The sequence below is a fragment of the Pseudorasbora parva genome, chromosome 1, assembly GCF_024679245.1.
Source record: "Pseudorasbora parva isolate DD20220531a chromosome 1, ASM2467924v1, whole genome shotgun sequence".
Taxonomy (NCBI): Eukaryota; Metazoa; Chordata; class Actinopteri; order Cypriniformes; family Gobionidae; genus Pseudorasbora; species Pseudorasbora parva.
Genome location: NC_090172.1, coordinates 55024310 through 55045029, shown reverse-complemented (window position 1 = coordinate 55045029; position 20720 = coordinate 55024310). Strand labels below are relative to the sequence as shown.

General features: G+C 38.1%; 1 protein-coding gene across 3 annotated transcripts in view; it reads right to left on the bottom strand.

Annotated features, from left to right (window-relative positions):
* Positions 1-1601: 1601 nt before the first annotated feature.
* The window catches only part of rtn3 (reticulon 3), a 27645-nt gene continuing 8526 nt past the window's right edge, over positions 1602-20720 (bottom strand). For 2 of the 3 annotated variants that reach the window (XM_067445264.1, XM_067445265.1), the window contains 6 exons: positions 10665-10872; positions 9388-9526; positions 8973-9042; positions 8782-8828; positions 3963-4021; positions 1602-3780 (listed from right to left, as the gene is read on the bottom strand). In XM_067445264.1, coding sequence (XP_067301365.1) covers positions 3732-3780; positions 3963-4021; positions 8782-8828; positions 8973-9042; positions 9388-9526; positions 10665-10872 — 572 coding nt within the window. In that variant the 3' untranslated portion in view covers positions 1602-3731. Of the gene's footprint in view, positions 3781-3962; positions 4022-8781; positions 8829-8972; positions 9043-9387; positions 9527-10664; positions 10873-16514; positions 19179-20720 lie in introns of all 3 variants that reach the window. The other variant, XM_067445263.1, reaches the window with a different exon arrangement.

Sequence of the window (20720 nt, the reverse complement as noted above, 5' to 3'; positions counted from 1 at the left end):
GATCCTTGATGACTTATATTTAGGGTCAGAACTATTGGCTCCCTTAGTAAATGACAGAAACAAAGAAGCCGGTAAAAAATTAATCTGCATTGCTAATTTGTTTGATCTTTTATTGAACAAATTCACAAAAATAATCTAACCTTTCACTGAAGTAAAAGAATTGAAAATGCCAGGAAAATCTCTTTATGAAAATAATGTTTTTAATTCACAATTAATAGCACCCTTTTATTAACACTTTTTGCAACCTCATTTTGCCAAGATAACCGCTGAGTTTTCTCCTGTAATGCCTGATGAGTATGGAGAACACCAGACAATAGATCATTCCTTCATACAGAATCCCTCCAGATCCGTCCGATTCCCAGCTCCATGTCGGTGGGTCTTCTCTTCAGTTCACCCCACTCATCATCTATAGGGTTCAGGTTAAGGAACTGGAGCAACCACAGCAGAAGCTTCATTTTGTGCTCAGTGACACATTTGTGTGTTGATTTTGATGTTTGTTTTGAATCATTGTCCTGATGGAAGATCCAACAACGGCCCATTATAAGATTTCTAACAGAGGACGTCAGGTTTTGATTTTTTATCTTTAGGTATTTGCTAGAATCCATTATACAGTGTCCGAACAAGATGTCCAGGACTCGGGCCACAACATTAAAGATTCAGCTGTATTTTTAACTGTGGGCATAGGGTACATTTTATCCTTGTTTGCACCAAACCCATCTGGTGGAATTGCTGCCAAAAACCTTTTTTTTTTGTTTCATCTGACCACAATCAGATCGTGTCTGAGCACTGAATATGCTGGAGTTTGTTTCTGGATGAGCGAGGAGGAGTTTCTTGAAACCCTCCAAGCATGTGACGTGATGTTTTTGTGTGTGTGTGGAGGATTTCTGACCCCAAGACTCAACTAATCTCAGCAATTCTCCATCTGTGATTCTTGGAGTCTTTGTGCATTAGGACGATAGACACACGTCTTCTTCAAGGCAGATTTGTAACATCTTTAGTTGATTGAAGCTCCTTAATTATTGCCCTGATGGTGGAAATGGGGATTTTCAATGCTTTAGCTATTTTCCTACAGCCTTTTTCTATTTTGTGGAGCTCAACAATCTTTTGCTGCACATCAGAACTATATTCTTTGGTTTTACTCATTGTGATGGATGATTAAGGGAATTTGGCTTTTATGTTTCCTTATATTTATACTCCTGTGAAACAAGTCATCATGGCTGGAAAATTTCACGTTCTAGTCACCCTGGTGTGGTAAAATGTTTTAACTATAAATGGGAATACACTTCAGAGAATGAGAGTTTTCTAGGGATGCCAATAATTGTGGCCAAAGTATTTTAAATAAAACCATTCTTAAGTTTCCCTCTTCATTCAATTGTTTTCAAGGAAAGGTTTGATTTTTGTTAATTTTTTAAAAACGAAAGACCAAAAGAATAAGTGCAGATTTATTCTTACAGCCAAATTGGTCATATTTACCAAGGGTGCCAACAATTCTGACAATGACTGTGTAAATGAATGTCGGAAACAATGTAGGAAAAAAAAAACACCTCAAATGTACAACGAAGATCTACCAAGGGGAAAAAAACAAGCTCAAACACTATAAATGCTTTTGGCATTTTTATTAAGTTCACTTTGACATCAGTTACAGGGACCACAAGTTTTCCTGTTTGCATCTTTCCCCCCCAAAAAGCTCCCACCTATTAACTTAACTTAATCCAGAACTAACAAACTAAATGTAGATGTTAGTCACCACATCTAGTCCTCAAGAGTCAAAAACAAAAAGAATGTGACCTCGGTCAACACTTCTCAGAGAGAAACACAGGAAAGAAACAGCAAACATGCTAAAGAACTACAGGAATAAGTTAAAAAAATACCCAATTAATAAACGGAAAATCAGTAGAGAAGAAAGCAGATACAAAGACGTAGAACCTAAACAGAGGTCTGCATCTATTAAAAAAGTAGTTATAGTCATAATTTACCCTTAAATTGAAAGAAAAAGAAAATGTGGTAATACAAATTGTCAGAGCTTGACCTGTTCTTCAAAAGCAACACACACACACGTGATCTCACCTGTAGAACATGCCAGTTAAGCAACACAATGACAAGACACTTGAGTCTGAATCTGATCATGTGTGTAAACATGCATAAAGGGTGTGTGAGTGAGAAATTATAATTGGAAAGGGGCCATAAAAATCACAGAACAAACGTTTTAAAATACATTTCCGATGCTCTGCTAAACATTTCTTCCAATTTGGACATGCTTCCAACTGCATCAGCTGGAATGTTAAACGAATGAAGCCCTTGTGAGCTGACAGACTATGTAGTAATAAAAGCAACAATGAATGTAATTATTGATATATGGTACATATTCCATTCATCACATCTTAACTGCGCACCAAGTAGTCTTACTGCTTTTAAACAGAGCACATCCGAAGCCTTTTTTTTTGTAGTTTTTTTTTTTTTTTTGCCGTGCTACCATTCCCTTTCAGTTGCATCTTAAAAGCCAACAGTGTTTGCAGTGGGGTCTTGACTTTTAAGGAAAACCAGTGTTATTACATGTGATTAGTAAGTGTCCAGCTTATATAATGGCATGTTCTTTGCAGCCTTAAAGAAAAACATTAAATACTTAAACGTCTGCAGTGCCCAAGGTGGTAAACAATGCCCCAAAATGCTGACAAAATACATTTCTACCTTTCTAAATGACATGAACGATGACCATTGGCCGTGTTGCAACCAAAATCAATGACTTGTGGGGCCAACTTCACATCTAGCACAAGATTATTGCCTTGCTTTTCGATAACTCTGGTGCTCTGACGATCCTATACATAAAACTCAATCTTAAGGTTATTCATATTTATTGTTACGAAGCCAATGTCAGACAGGGGACTCAAAGCAGCCAATCTATTCGAGATATAGTATAATAACTATTATGTGAAGAGTAATAACAATATCATGTACATGTGAACTCAACTCAGACGACTGAGTGCGAGACAGGTGCGAAAGAGAAATATAAGAGCTGTATATTTGTTTTTTTAAATATAAAAAGCAACACTAACTACTTCACAGCAAAGAGCCTGTTGTAATCGAACTATATATACATACACAAAATTAAAAACTGCGCCAATAACAGGGAGGATAGTGAACTAGACCGAATTATCACTGCTGGTTGCGTCCCGATCCATCCTGACTGGTGCAAGGCTAGTAATGTTCAGTGCATTTCAGATAAATACATACACATTTTTCGGAGAACAAACGGGGCGGGAAAGTATGTTTCAGAACGTTCACTTTTTTCGTCAGCATTTTTCAATGAAATGTTCAGTTTTAAAAGTACAGACATTTGCTTTTGAATCAAACACCTGTCTTTATTCATTACTACCGCACCACCCAACCCAGCACTCAAAACCAGGTCATAAATTCAGTCTAGTTCACAAATCCGTCCATACACTGGCCATCAAAATGGGCATCCAGTAGCGTTACATCACTTCCTGTGTTGAAAAACATCAGCTCCCGGAGCCCCGAGCTTCTTTTCCTAATGCTCATAATAAGCTGCAGAGTTAACATTGAATATCAAGAAGCTTTTTAGATTTTACATACTAGCTGGTTCAGTGCAGATGGTTGTTTTAAGGTGTGAGGGTTAAACAGGGGTGGAGAGAAAGGGGCGGGGCTTAGAGTAAAGGGAGGCGGCTAAAGATAGAAGGATGGTAAACATGGCAACAGCTGATCGGAGCAGAGGATCATTCTGCTTTACAGCGCTTCATGGCTCCTGGGAGTTTCTCTTGTAGCCTGAGGGAGAAAAACACGAGACAAACACCCATTAGGTGGCAATATTACGGCGTGCTATTGAAGCCTAACTAATTGGCAGCCATTTCCAAGACTCAATTCTTTATAGATAAATAGCATGCACAATAAGGGCACATTCTTACTTTATTTGTAATACTTTATTAATCTACTCAAAGCATACTTACTTGGCAATTGTAGTGTTGACTTGAGTGCGTACAATGTCGATGTAACGGTCAATCTGGGTCTGTGGAAATAAAGATGTTGTGTTATAACTAACATTCGTGCATGTGCTTCCAGGTAATTTTGCTGGCATAACACTAGGATGTTGTGGGAGAATGCTAGGAATAGTAACTGACACTAGTGACTATATTTATTGCAGTCACTTTTGTGGATATAGTTTTTAGTTCCGTTTGGTTGCACAGTATAAATTATGTACAATAAAAAGCAAGAAAAGACAGGGGTCAGAAAGGGCACCCGGACTGGTCTGTAGCAATGCAGCCCCATACTCAGCAAACTGTGATGCATTGTGTATTCTGACACCTTTCTATCAGAACCAGCATTAACTCCATTAGCAATCTGAGCTCCAGTAGCTCGTTTGATCGGACCACATGGGCCATCCTTCACTCCCCACGTGCATCAATGAGCCTTGGCCACCCATGAGTCATGACCCTGATCCCGGTTCACTACTGTTCCTTCCTTTGACCACTTTTTTTTGTTTTGTTACTTATTTTATTTTGAATGTTCTTCAGATCTCCTTTTACAACAATTACAGCATGCACTATCAAACCCTTGCAACTAATCCAGAATGAAGCGGCGAGAGTGGTCTTTGACGAGCCGAAGAGAGCATACGTCACACCTCTCTTCATCAGACTGCACTGGCCGCTCGCATCAAATTCAAGGCACTAGTTCTCGCCTACAAAGCAACCACTGGCTCTGCACAAATATACCTAGACTTGCTTATTCAGACTTACACACCCTTCAGAAGCTTGCGCTCTGCAAGTGAACGACGCCTCATGGTTCCATCCCAAAGAGGCATGAAATCGCTCTCACGGACATTTTCCTGGACCGTTCCCACCTGGTGGAATGACCTGCCGATCTTAATGCGTGCAGTCGAGTCTGTGGCCATTTTAAAAAAGCATCTTAAGACACATGTTTTCCAACTGCACCTGACCAATAAAGACTAGCGCTTAATTATCCAATTAAATTTGCAGTTTGTTTGTCTTTAAAAATAAAAATTTGTTTGTGTACTGTGCTCGATTAACTGAGACTTCTTACAGCACTTGCAGGTTGTTGCCCTAGTTTGTTTCGTTGCTTCTATTGCTCTCCCCTTTTTGTAAGTCGCTTTGGATAAAAGCGTCTGCTAAATGATTAAATGTAAATGCACACAGAAACAATATCCTTTACAGGGGATACTAACATTCACACATCCTTGCATGTATGATCGATTCCAAAGAAAAATATGTCCAAACGTACAAGGAAAAGAAGAAATAAGAAAATATTTTACAACAGTTAAAGTAACAATTTGAACAAAAAAGACATCGCCTTAAAACAAACATGGATTGTATTCAAGTTCCCCTGGCAAATATAACCAGTTAATCCTAATGGTCTTCCATCACCGTCATTAATGGTGCCCATCTTTCAATAAAAAGTTCCCTCTGTAATCTCAACGAATGTGTCATTTTTTGCTTTTTGTCATGTTTCACATTTTGCTTTCTTTGCTGCTATCAGTAATATCTGTAATACATCTTTTTCACCTTGGAGCACTTTTGATAGATACTGACCACTGCAGACCGGGAACACCCCACAAGAGCTGCAGTTTTAGAGATGCTCTGACCCAGTCGTCTAGCCATCACAATTTGGCCCTTGTTAAACTCACTCAAATACTTACGCTTGCCCAATTGTTCTGCTTTGTTTTGTAATTGTGAGTGTCTGTGTGTTTTGTAATTGTGAGTGTCTGTGTGTGTCTGTATTGGTTCCTGTAGACTGATTGATGCCATGTCCTGATTAGTGCACAGTACTTTAAAAATAACGTCATCACTTCCTCTACAGAGAGAGAGAGAGAGAGAGAGAGAGAGAGAGAGAGAGAGAGAGAGAGAGAGAGAGAGAGAGAGAGAGAGAGAGAGAGAGAGAGAGAGAGAGAGAGAGAGAGAGAGAGAGAGAGAGAGAGAGAGAGAGAGAGAGAGAGAGAGAGAGAGAGAGATTGTGTTTTGAGTTTGTATAATACAAAGTTTGTGTGTGAGGAGAGTTTTGAATGTGTTAAGAATATTAGAGAATGAGAGTATTGCTTGTTTAAATTGAACATTGTATCTGAGGAGCTTTGTTGGTATATTTGCCCCATGTGTCTGTTTTCTGACAGTGATTTGGACTGCCCTTTTCAGTGTGTTTGCATGGTTGTAAATACATTATACAGAGTATTTGGGAAAGTAGTCTATTGGCATTTTTGTCATTCACCGTTTTGATCTCAGTATTTGATTAGGTAGTTAGGTTTGGGTTAGGGTTGAGGAAAAACATTTTTTTTCGTGTTGTTATTCTGGCTTAGTCAGCTCCTGAATCAAGAGTCCTAAGGTCATTCGATAAATCCATCAATGTTCAAATCAATACATGATAAATATATACACACACCATTTATTGCCACAATTACAAGGGAGCAATTAAATTATATTTTAAACATCTTATATTAAACCATTCCATAATTTGATTTAAATAGGTCTGACTGAAAAAAGAAAAGAAAAAGTCAAAAAAATAAAAATAATTCACAAATCATGTGAAAAGTCAGATCAATGTAAGGCCTGTTACTGAGCAGGGCTATTATAGTTATTTAAAACAAATATTTCAGCTAGTTGCCAAGGAAACATCTCTCTTTTCCATTTCGTTTAACTTGTAGTAAAATAATTAAAGCTGAATTAAAAATAATAAAAAATACATTACAAAAAAACCTAATAAAAAATAAATACAACTAAATTAAAACATAATTAAAAGCATCTCAATACTACAACAGTTTCTGAGCATTATGATTGTCTCGCATTGAAGATATTAAAAACTGGGTTACTGCAGTTTTGAGGTCAGTGCATAGTGCTCTGCGCCATGGAGATTAAAGAGACAGATCTGAGTTTTGTACCATCATTATGCACACATCATTATTTCCGTACATTATCTTCATTAGCGCTGTATTTAATTTGAAGAAAGGTCAGAAGAGAAAAACGGCATCAGGCACTCATTAACAATCACCGTTACATAAGAATTTAAGTCTTGACAAATGCTTTAAGAAAAGATTATGACAAGTGTTTCAGAAAGAGCTTACATAAGACGCCTCTGGTGCAATAATCATACATACTGATTACTGTTCAGCCTGAGTGGGCCGCCTGTTCTCAAACACTAACTGCATTGGAGCATGTGTCATCCATTATAAGCAACTCTGCGCTTTAAAATCGTGTACTTGTTATGTATGTAGTGAAACTTTTTTCGCATGGGTTTCCTCTGTGTCATTAAGGATCACGAGTAACAAGAGTAACCTGTATACCAAGTTAAAATACCCATTAATTGTTAATACATAAAGGGACATGAATACAAATGTATGCTTCTCTGTCTTAGGGCTGGGTGCCGAAACCCGGTGCCACTATAACCGGTATGTAACCGGACCGAATCTGAACTCAGATTTCAGGGCCACTTAAATTCAAACGTGCTTTTGCACTTTGGTTGGCGAAGAGATGGCGTGCTCAGCGCTTGTCACATATAACTATTCAGTGTTTTCAACCACATGTTTATTTTAGGTTCCAGACATTTAAATGCACATAAGTACTAGCAACAATTACACACAGATGTCTATGTAAGCAGCAATAAATATCCTTTTGGTTTTAATTTGACTACGTTTTATTCATATCAGATACACATTATATAGTTAACTATATCGGCTATTTTATTCTATTCTTCTCCCAGTTCATCGGTTAACTTACTTTCATGTATTTCATGAGACGTGGATAAATTTGTGTAAATCTGACAGACTGAATTGCGGTGCAAACCAACATGGCGGCGCCCATAGAATAAAACCAATAGAACTAGTGTTCGTTGTCTGTAGCCTTGAACAAGTTCTCAGATAGTTTTGTGTTTTCACTGAAGGCGTGACAGCGGCAGATAACACTAACTAAGGAGTATACTTTTCATCATCAGGATGGTTTGCGGACGTCTGCTCCCCCAGTTCACGTGCAACCCAATTTGATACTACACGGACTATCCACGTAATGTCATCCACCATCATTTTGTGGTTCATAGTCTCTTTTTTTTGTATCGTTCAGGCACCGGTTTGGCACCGGTATAGTAAAATACCCAAACGATACCCAACCCTTCTCGGTCCTGTATTGATTTCATTAATATGAATTGAGGCTCACCTGTTTCAAATAAATGTTATATGCTTTCTTTTAAGTTAATGCTATATAAAGTATATACTAATAGTATACATATATACTTAATATTAGTATTACTTTTATTATACTACTGTTTAAAAGTTTGGGGTCAGAGTTTTTATTTATTTATAGAAATTAATACTTTTTTTCAGCAAGGTCGCATCAAATTGATTAACAGTGACAGTAAACGACATTTAAAATACCACAAAAGATTTCTGTACTCTATTGTATGTCTTTTAAACTTCAAACTTTAAAATTTATATTAATAATAAATGTTTTTTGAGCACAAAGTCAGCATATTATAATGATTTCTGAAGACTGAAAAATCCGCTTTGCCATCACTGGAATAAATTACATTTCAAAATATATTAATATAGAAAACCGTTCCTACATTTTTAAAAAATATTTCTGTTTTACAGTATTTTTGATCAAATAAATTAAGCCTTGGTGAGAATAAAAAGGTTTCAATAAAATTTACCGACCCAAATTTTGAAACTATATATTATATAATTATTAATGTACAATTTCTTATTTGGACCCCCACAATAAATACTCTTCAGGAACACACAATACATAGTTTGAAAAGCAAAAACATAGCTCTAACCTTGTTTTTCTCATAGACGGGCGGTACACTGAAGAGCAGGATGTCAGCTGGAAAAGAAAACACCCAGTATTGGCCGATTATGATCACAACCTCTGCATGGGATAGTTTTAATAACCAAATATGAAGCAGGTTTGTTTTAAAAATAAATCCCACAAATTTAAGTGTGGTAAAAAGTGGTATATTTGGCCTACCGAGGATAAGGATGGTGATGCCATTGAAGACCGCTCCAACATATGTCAGCAGCCACATAACCACTGCCAGCTGAAAACACAGGGAAATTCGAGTCAAAAGAACAGAAATCCTTTGCATCCCTCTTACACCACAAAACCTGAGAACACAATTTTCTAAATGAACATGAAATGAAGTGTTTTAATAAAAATCCTACAGCTAATATAGTAAGAGTCATAAAGAAGGTACATTTTCCTTGTTGTTTGTTATTTTTGAACCTTAAAAAGACATTACATTCTTTAAAATATCCAGTTTTTATTAACTACTAAAAACAATCATACAGTGTTGGAACAACATGAGGGGAAAATCAATTCTGAATGAATAGGTGAACTATTACTGGTAAATCTATTCCTTTCTAACTGCAGGTCTGACACGGACCTTGAGGGAATCCACCAGATCCTCGACCAGAAAGAGGTGGCTCATCTGCTTGAGCGCACGGTTGACGTGGGTGAGACAGGCGTCCACGTGCTTGCGGAAGGTCTCGGGGGGAACAGTGACATCTTTCTCCATCAGAGCCCTGTCAAAGGCACATGGGTCAACCCAATTAGCCCTGCCACTGCATACCCACACATCACTGCACCCAAAACCAACCCGTACTAACAAAGAGCATGACAAGAAGTGACAAACGGACCTACAGTATGTAAACTGTGAAATATAAAAATTCTAAAGGAAAACCACAAACAAAAAATGGGTGTATCTATATATAAATAACAATTTATTTATTCAATTAAATGATATTTTATATAATATTATTAAACATGTGATTGTATGTATATATGCTTAGGAGATATATCTCAAGAAGGAATTTGTTTTTAAATTATCCTAGAAGTTTAATTAAACCCTCAAGATATGAAGAACCTTTTTTATATTTACACATATAACAAGAAACAAAAAATGTATAATTAAAAAAAGTCAAAATAAAGCTACAGGTTTTTATTTTACTATGCAAAAAAAAAAAAAAAAAAAAAAAAGAAAAACTCAAGGGAAAAAGCATACAGTGAGAACATAATCAGCTATAAATATTTAATTGGTTGTTTCTTGTTTTTGCATGCGTTCAATTTCTTTGTATGACAAAAATACAAATATGTTATCCCATCCACACAATTTGTCCTGTTTCATTGCTTTATCACAAATAAAAAAAATTACCAAGTACAGCTATGCAATATGCTTACAAAACCATTAAGACATTTTGATAACACTATTTTAAGGTTCAGTTATTAACTGTTAACTAGTTGCGAATTAGGATGCACATTACTAGGATATTGGCTGTTTATTAGAACTTATAAAGCACATATTAATGCCTTATTCTGCATGACCTTATTCTACATCCCTTAATCCTACCCAATACCTAAACTTGAATACTACAAAAACGACCTTACTATTAATAAGCAGTAAATTAGGAGTTTATTGAGGCAAAAGTCGTAGTTAATAGTGAATGTGTTTACTAAAGTGTTGCAGAGATTTTAAATAATATCTGAATAAAGGATGAAGATGTTAATTTCCCAGGCCGGACATCACTTTTAACCACTACTGTCTAACAGTATAGTGGGCCAATGTTTTTAAAATATATAATATACAATAAATGTACACCATCTCTAATAAGACTAAGTTGTTATCTCAAATATGCACAGGGCACACAGAAAAATGAGACTCACTTGAAAGGGTGCCCATCGTTGGACTTCTGCACAGCCTGGATGACAGACTTGTAGATGCGGAAAGAGATGGTGACACAGAGGAGAGCCAGCAGCAGGTAGGAGATCACGCTGATCACGCTAAACGCTGCCAGAGACAGCAGCAACAGCAGCGACACGCCAAACACCACGCCTGACTTCTTAGGGTCCCGCCAGTGCACCAGGTCATTCACTGCACGACAGAAAGGGCATGTGAACAACATGTGCGTGGTGTGTGTTCATGAACGTAACAGGAAATAAAAACAGCACAACAAATGTCAACTGTTGCAAAACCATTTCAATCTTGCAGCATTAGAAGCAGCAACACCTTATTTTAATGGGTTCTTTTTTGTATCTGAACTGTAAAATCATTAGTTCTGTCATAAATAATACAAAGCTCATATTTTCCATACAGCTGCGGTTACGTAATGTAGTTTTCTAGGGGCTGGTGATGCAGCGTGAAAGTACCCTTTTTAAAGAAGCCTTACATAAATGGCATTCTCCACGTGGAGTGATGCCTGAGGGGGTTCGTTCGCCTCTGTGTGTTTCCGTTTCACAGGAAATCACGGACGCATAAACCTTCTATGGTGGATGATGGGGGTATTCAAAACATCAAACTTCATATAGAGTCAGTCTTGTACCACAGAAGAACAATACACCCATAAACATATGTATATTTCCTGACAACGACTCCATGTTTTTAAAAACCCTTTCTTCCTAGATGAGGAATTCTTTCTTGGCCGTGTGTGGGGATGGGTCCTGTAACACAAGACCTTACACGTGCAAGCGCTGGCTGGTTGAAATTGCAAAACACAACCACGTCTTCCACTGTTACTATGTTTGGTCTGTCAGCTTTAATACATCACCTCAAGCACAGATATGGCTCTCCCACTCCAAGAGACTGTAAATTAATTCATGCATTCATTTCAAGAAACACATGGTACAGCAGTTCTTTGTTTTCATCTATAGGAAGTTTAAATTCGGAAATGCTCCGTAATGCAAATATTAACGTTTTGGGGTAAAAGAAAGAATTCGAAGCAAGAGGGAGATAATATTTTTCATGCTAGGTTAAAATAATGTTAAATATGTTACAGGATCCAGTTACAAATTGAGGTCAGAAAGATTTCATGTTTGTAAAAAAAGTCTCTGCAAGGCTGCGTTTATATTAAATATCAATATTTAAAATAACTGTTTATGTTTTAATTATATTTTAAATGTAAAATTCCTGTGATAGCATCATTACTCCAGTCTTCAGCGTCACATGATCCTTCGGAAATCATTCTAATATGCTGATTTGCTGCTCAAGAAACATGTATTATCAGTGTTTAAAACAGTTGTGCTGCTTAAAATGCGGGGGGGGGGGGGGGGGAATTAAATCAGTGCTACCTAATAGAAAACTAAGAAAGAGGATGTTGTCTTCCCTTTTGCCAATTAGGTAAAAAAATTTCAACACCCATTACGCACTGGGTATGTTACCGTCCACTCCCAGCAAAGTAGAAAATACTTCTCAGCAAACTTTGTCTTTAAGGTGTTGACTTGTATTGTTTCCGGGTGCAAGAATCACTTTAGGTTACTTTAGGTAGAAGTTGACTGCAAACATGGAGGTTTTTCAGATTTTCCATAGTACTGTTCTCTCTGTGGGTGCTTCTCAATACTCAAATTGATGCTCTCGTTTCCTCGCTCCTACGTCCTCGAGCCCGTGACCCGGAAACTGACCAAACTCAGCCATCTTGAAGGACATCTCAATTCTCTAATTGCAACGCAAGGAAGCCAGGAACGAGTAGCGAGGAGGCATGAGCGAGGACACACAGGTGTATCCTTCCCTCGCATCCTAAGGGGGAGGAGCTAAGACGTGATCGCGGAAAAGGAAGCAAGGGAACGAAACGAGGATGCACAAATAAGAAATGAGCAGCACCCCGTATTTACGATTCTTTAAAAACCTCCATGTTTGTAGTCAGCTTCAAACTTGTTGACCAAGAAGAGTTAAAGGAAGTGTATGTAAGATTGTGGCCAAAACTGGTACTGCAATAACTATCCCCTCTCCCCCTCTCCCTCTCGAGGTTGCCAGATTGGCTGCAGGATCAGCAGGAACGTTACAGAAACACTACTGACTTAATGATTGGTCGATAGGTGGAGGGTGGAGCAACATGTTCCAACATCAACATTAGTCGAGGGCTGCAACAACAACTTTTAAATGACAATATCCTGGCTGGACCACTGGTGTCAGTGATATAAGTATTTGAAATGAGCATGATTTCTTAATGTCTAGTGACATATCGGGGCCATTTTATGATTTAATTGAAATACATTTCTTACATACAGTTCCTTTAAGCCAAATGGAGGGGAAAAACAGAAAGAAACTATCGTTCTAAGAGTTACACCCAACCCCTCCGGAGCAAAACAGCATTGCGTACAGGTAAGAAAGCTGTTGCCATTGTGCACCATTTTCTACATAATGCTTCAGAGTAGACAAAGTACAATACAATTTCAAATGATGAACCTACCCTTAAAATAACTGTTCTTTTAATAACCCTCTGTTGATCTAACTGTTTATGGGCGTGGATAAAAAACAATGCGGTAAAATGTAGTTTTCACCAAATAAGTAATACAAAAAAATGACAATTATAGTGATAATTTCTAGATGAGCTCTGATCAGTTGCATGCTGTATTCTGAAAGAGTGGGGCAGAAGAGTAATATAGAACAGTTATAGAGTAACCAAAGGGGGAAAAAAATGTTGTTTACAACAACAGTCAACGTGACATAACTACTGCACAATGGTGTGTGGCAAATGATTCAGAGCCTGAGAGAGCACTATTGTTTTTGTCCACTCTGACTGCTTGGGGGGCTAACGCTCCGTGAATGCTAGGGGTTTCCTCCTCGCTCACTGCAGGGGTCTGAGTCCCTCCCAGCATGCTTTGCTAGTGCCCACAGGGAGGCAGCCTAGGCTGAGAACAGTCATTCGTTATCATTTCCTCCCTCCCTCGCCAGGGTTAGTGGACCCAGATACAACAGCATGTCCCAGTGGCTGCTGAGCCGCAGTGGCCTCTTTTAGTTCTCGCACAGCTCTGCTCTTAAAGGAACATGCAACATCTAATGCATTTGTGCAAATCTGTGTAAGAGTCCACGTGTGTCTGAATCATTTAAGAGTCATGCATGAAATCACATTCACCAAAGAAAAAAAAATCTAGTTTTTGCTTGTTACTGCGAGTGCATTTTTGCATGTTCAGAAATGAACAGTGTGAGCCAATTTTCATGCAATGAAAACCTAACGAGGTCAGTTATTTAAAGGCTATTGGCCATATTTATACACTATGGTCTGTTTCAGCGTACTTTAAATGTTTGCACTTGATTCTTATCCTTTTAAAGTCTGAAGTGAAATTAAACTACTACATTTTACAAGGCAGAACATTTGGAAAAATTAAAATGCCTCATGTGAATATGTATTTGATTGATTAGCCAAACCTATGCTTGAGTTTGCACAACCTCATATTTTCTACAGCTCTGACAAACCCAAGTGGAAACCAACACACCCATTAAAACAAACTTTCACACCACTACACAGCTCTTAGTCACCTATACTTAAATGACTGACAGCTAAAATAAAGTTAGTCATTGTCAAAAAATTTCACCCACAGCAAACAACTCAAATAGAGATTGAAAAGTGAGAAAGATATGTTCTCTAGATATGTTAAATAACCCACTTACATGGCTACTATCTATTTTCTGTATCTAGCAACTGGCACAGATATATAAAACGCTTTACAGTAGGGCTGCAACAACCCATCAGCGTAAATGATTATGTCATTTAAATGAAACGATTTCCGAGGAATGCGTCAATTTGTCGCACTGTTTATGTTTACAAGTGATGGCAGCTCCGACTCCCAGGCATGCTGAAATTAAGCCGTTATTACGAAAATATTGAGCCCGATCTGTGTGGAAGTACTTCTCAACAAAATGGTACTCCGCATGCTCCGTAAAACTGAAATGGCATACCACAGCAGCACAACTTCTATGCAAAAGCATCTGAAAAGAAAACATCCTGAGGCAGTGTAGGGATTTGGTAGACTGGGTAAACCCAGCCTGATCTGCCGGCAATTTGATTTTGCCCGGCAACTCAGTCTGGAAACCCATACATTAATTTCTACTGCTTCTGTTACACTTTTCTCGAAACCAATCAAAGACTGGCTTATCCACCTGGCATGCTTTTGGCAGGTTTAACACGATGTCAGATAGAGAAGCGATGGGTCGTTGCCCGTTGATCACGCCACTTGTGGTCTGATTGGTTTAAGGACTACCCAATTGAAAATACAGAGCAGACTCTTCAGACCAAAAATGTTCAATTTTAAATTGAGCTTGGTCTGGTGATAGCCAGACAAGGGATTTGGACTAGTACAATGAATTTCTACACAGCACTAGAATACGTTTGCCATATTTTGTGCTTAATGCGGCTGCTTATACGAAGCAGCAATCAAATCTGCATCTCCACCATGTAAAAATGCCCAATACAGCAGAAAAAAATATGTTGTACCTGGTACCTCAACATGTTCAACATGTACTAAAACAAACATCATCCTGTATTAACAAATTCAGCAAAAAAATGTTCATTGCTAGTTCATGATACCCGATGAATTAACTGGAATTAATTGATACTTATTGTAATTGTAGCTGCCAGGCTGTTGTTGAAAATGAGAACTTGTTCTTAAGTAACTTGCCTGGTTAAATAAAGGTTAAATTGTACAGTATCCCAATATGTACAAGCCAAATCAAATAGTGTTCACTGTATTTTTACTAGATACTTGCACAGTAATATCTAGTAAAATATAAGCAATTAAGAAATATAAGCAAGATAAAAGCATAAGGAAATATAAGAATAAATTAGCTTTTTCACAATTAGTTAATCATAACGGGACATTAAATAATTGAGGGAAACATTCTAAGCTTATTTTGCCTACAAAAAGAAAACATACAAAAATACAACATCCAGGTTCAAATTTAAAAGATTCCTATAATAAAAATTAATAATAGTGCTTACACCAATCAAGGAAATGGTCAACAAATGGTTAAACAGTCAATAATTCCCTCAAAATGAAAGGTCCCATATATATATATATATATATATATATATATATATATATATATATATATATATATATATATATATATATATATATATATATATATATATATATATATAAAGTCCTCTCATGGTAAAGGCCAAGCATTTCTGCTTGGCATAAAACTGATTAATCTGCATCACTTTATATCTGGTGTCACACCAGATCAGTACACGCATAACAATAGCCTAACTGCCAAATGGAAGATAATGCTACTCCTTTCAAATGACACATTCACCCTGACTTCATTCCCAATGGCCTCCCTGTAGGTTACATAAAAAGATGAAACCTGAGACTAGACATGAACTGTCACCTGACTTCAAGGGCTGTGCATGCCATGCAGCCACCCTGCAGGAATGTTTATTTCCATTCCTTTTAAAATTATACCATCATGTATTTAAGGTCATGAGACAAGGCATAGAACAAAAATACAATTTAGTACATATAAATGTTATGATTGGTTTTAGCTTAATTGTTTATATTTAAAAAACTGCTCACGATTAAAGTTAAAGATTTAAAGACATTTAGAATCTCCATAAGGCTATTGTAATAACCTAAAAATGTTTAGTTTAAGCCAACTTTTTAGAAACATTTTTATAGGTTAGTTTTGAGTAAATTCAAGTTGAGTTATAAAGAAAAAGAGGTTAATAAGGTCTAGTGTCTGGGCGTACTATGCGTGCAGGGTTAGCAGGCTGCTTGCCCAGAAGAAAGACATGTTACCTGAAAGGTGGGTTAGTATTGCTGTCAAGACATGCTCTGCAAGATGGTAGGCCTCTGCTACCCAAATGTCGATTGCCTCTACCTCTTTGGGAAGTACTGGCTGATACTCGTTTGGAAGAGATTGAGAAGATGAGGTGATTGAAGCCTCAGGATTTGGTGTAGGAAGTGGAGCTTTATCATGCGTTAGGACAGTCTTCATTGTGGGAGTATTCTCGTCTTCCTCCTCTTGGCTGCTCCCGAGCTCTTTCAAAGCAGAAATTGTGAGGCGCTCTTGCTCCAAGTCCATGATCATTGCAGGGGAGGATTGAGTGGAAGGAGGAGCATCAGATTTGGGATTCTGGTCTGTAGTTGTGTGTCCGGAACTGAAGCCCTCAGGTTCCTCATCCTGCCGTGACTTAAGACACTCCCTCATGAACTCCACAAAGCTATCAGTTGCTGCTGTTACGGAGCACTCTGCTTCTAACGTCTCTGTATCACTCATGGTCTCTGGCGAATCTGGTCTATCTAAAAGATCTTTGGGGGTCACAACTCGAGGTTCAGACTTAGTTATCACGGATTCCTCAGCATTCTCATTTGCCTTAGGCTCAGAAATATCATTGATTTTGCTAGACTGCTCATTGTGGAAAGAGGGGAATGGTGCAGGTGGGTTCTCTTGAACTGGGATTTGTTGGTCAATGGACTGCACTGGCAACTCCTCCAGTTCCTGCAAGTTACAAGTCTCCTGTTCCGGAAAGTTACAAGTCTTGATTTCCACTGTTGACTTTTGATCTTCTGAATCAACACTTGGCATTTTGTTTTGAGAGAGAATAGTCTCAATATCATCAGGAATGTCAGATGAAGTGTCAAATAGGGAAGGCTCAGGCACAGATTCATAGTCCAGTTTGCATTCATCGGGTGTCTCATCAAAATCATTAGTAATATTATCAAAGGATTCTTGAACAGGAACACTGATATTCTGATTATCTGGAAGACAGTTTGACTTTGAAAGCTCTGTTTTCTCACCTTTACTCTCCTTAAAAAAAGACGAATTCAGCTGGTCTTTTAAAGCAAGCTCTTCACTGGCATAATGATCCAAGTAAGTCTCTACATCACTGGGCTCATTTGAGGGAGAAATTATGTCAGGGGGAAGGTCAGAAAGTATTTCTGCAGTCTTGTCAAGCTCTTTATCAAGGGAAGACTCTTTAAAGGGTTCAAAAGACACTAAATTCTCAGACACATGTGACTGCTCTTGAGAGTCCTCGAAATTCAGGCCTCCCGAGTCTGGGGAGGACTGGAGGAAAATGCCACTTTCATAATCATCGTCAATCACCTTGTGTTCAGGAGATTGCTCAGCATCAGACTCTGTTTGATTCGTCTGATAGGAAAGGTCTTGGTCAGGTTTAGGTTCTTCATGTACAGTTTCCACAGATGGATGTTCTGAAACCTCTGAATGGTGTTGCTCTGGTGACCCCCTGCCCTCACCTTGCAATATCTGACACTTTTCATCCTCATCCTCCTCTCCTTCTACCTCAAGCTGTTCTTCTTCATCATCACTTAACACTTGATCCTCAGTTTCAATAACATTAATAATAGGTACCTGAATTGGCTGTTTCTCGTTGTGTGGCATGGTCTCCTCTTCCTTGTGGGTTTTGGTGTCAAGGTCAGTGTTTCCCATTGTTGGGATGCTTATGGCTTCCTCAATCACTGTATCATCAGACTCCCCAGAGCTGTCTACCTCCAGGATATCAGCAGCCTCCACATTTCCTTTCGAAATGCTGGAATGTTGTGTAGAACTAGGCTCCATCTGTTGGGACACAGGGGGTAATGGAGACTCAAAATCTGAAGGGGGAGCAGGGGAGGAAGGAAGCTCTTGATTGTCAGGCAATATCTGACAGCCTGGAGTGCCTGTATCAGCTTTCTCTTGCTTGTCCCACATATAGGCTGTTGGTAAAAAGTTCATGTCAAATTCAGAATCTTCCTCAACACTCACTTGTTTTGATTGCTTGTTGTCATCATCCTTTGACTGATTGACATCATCTGCAACTTTGATAGGACTGTCCATGAACTGATCAGGAACTCCTGCAAAAGGTTCTGGAACTTCAGCTGTATCAACATTGTTTGCTTTAATCACTTTGGATGGGCTCTCTTGTACAATGGGAGACTCATTTTCCTCATCAAGCTCTGGATCTTCAATGTTGAAATCTGGTGCAGGAGGTAAGTGAGCTCTCATCCAGTCAGCAGTGTCTTCAAAGTCACTTTCACGCCTTGTCTCACCAAGCACTTCGAAGGGTGATTCAGGAGATTCCTGATCATTTGACGTTGTCCTTTTCTGAAAGGACAAGCGGGAGGAAATTCCTTGCGATTCTGTAGGGGACTTCTCATAGTGACGCTCTTTAAAATGTGGAAACCCCCCATCAAAATCATTCTGCTTTGCAGCTAAAGCTTCCAATGCTTTGATTCTCTCAGATACTGGGGAAGTTTTTATAGGCGAGTCCTGCTTTTGAGAGCCAAAAGACGAATCAAAAAGCTCCCGTTTCTCTTTGAAAGTACGATCTATGTTGTCACCAGGTGATCCTGAAGATTCAATTCCATAAGCAACTGGAGAAAAGGAACTTGACTGAGAAAAGCGAAGAGAGGTAGCCACATTTTCTGAAGGCTTGTCAGAGCCCAATACCACTCTTTTGTCTGCATCCATCATGAAGCAGGAAAGAGGAGGAAAAGGAGGGTTGGAAATAAAGATAAAGGCAAACTCTACCTTAAATCTGATTTGCTAAAGCAGGGGACCATATTTGAAGCTCAGGTTTGTATAGCTTTGTCTTTAACAAATTAAAAGTAGTAAAATTTCAAAGCACAAGATCCCAACAACTTTAGCAATCAGCAGCTACACTGGTAACTTTACGTAGCATTCCCAAGATGCTTAATTGCTTGCATCCATTTATGCTAAAGCGGTCATGCACACACTGCATGGTCCCACATATTAATGGATGGAGTTTGATGTCTGCATGCCAGCTTGATAATGTGCTGATACCATTGAGGAATATCAATGACACACAACACGTCTTAATGCTTTTAATATATTTATCCTGTAGGGGCAGATTTACACAACCGAATAACTCACATGACATCCATAAGCAAACAAAACCCCCCAAAACAAAGAAAGAAACAAAACAGACAAACAAACAAAAAGTAGTACTCAGTATCCTAAGTTAAATAACCAAGGAATGTGTTAAATGATTAAAGTACTGCTATTGTGGAAACTACCAAGTGGCTATCTGAGCTATGCCTCAACTGCCAAACCATCTAATAAAAAAAAGAGAAAGAGGATAAAGAAATCAAATTATGGTGTAGATGACACAATGAGGCCAGAATTACAAGAGCATGGGGAATGCAGCAAAGTGAATTCTGGACACATGCTGAGAATGGAAATCCTGACCATTTTACCATGCAACATAATGACTGTGTCCGAAAGCTGGAAAATTATGTCTTCACAGGCACTATGCAGAGATAGGCAGGTAACAAGGCACATCCAATTACATTGTTTGGGTCACATCCTGTCTACTAAGAGGCCTCCATCTGGTCTATGCGTGCAGTTTGGCGATTGTGGATAAAGAAAAAAAAAATACTCTAGAAGAGTAAATTAATTCATTAAAAAAATATCATAAGCATTAAAATAACTACTCTTTTGAATTTTGTTATACAAGATTTTACGGTGCCTTGGAAACCTTAGGAGGTGCCTACAAACACAAATGCAGCCTGTGAAGTCATACACTGGCTGGGCTGCGAGGCAGCAAGCCAGTTTCCTTTCGAACACAACCCCTATGTTTCAATGTATGGCCTCACATGATTAGTATAACATTAGCTTTTCAGTCTCAGTCTGGTGCTGACTATAGATAAAAAAATAAAAAAAAAAGAGGATAACATGTTTTCCTAAATTAATAAATAAGCTACAAGTTTAAGCTAGTTTATATGCTAAGCAATATTTGTACTAATTTCTCCTGACTCTTCTGTAGGGTGAAATAAAAAAAGTTTCACAGTGATGACCACATTCTAACATCCTAACCATTTAGTTCCTTTCCAAACCTGCCATTTCCTGGTTTTACTTTAAGATATAATCTTTGAATTTGCATACTGTAGGCTACATTTAGCACTAGTGAGAGCATTTAACTGACAGAAACTAGTAATTTCCTAAATAATATCTTCTGAAAATAGATTCAATATATAATAGTT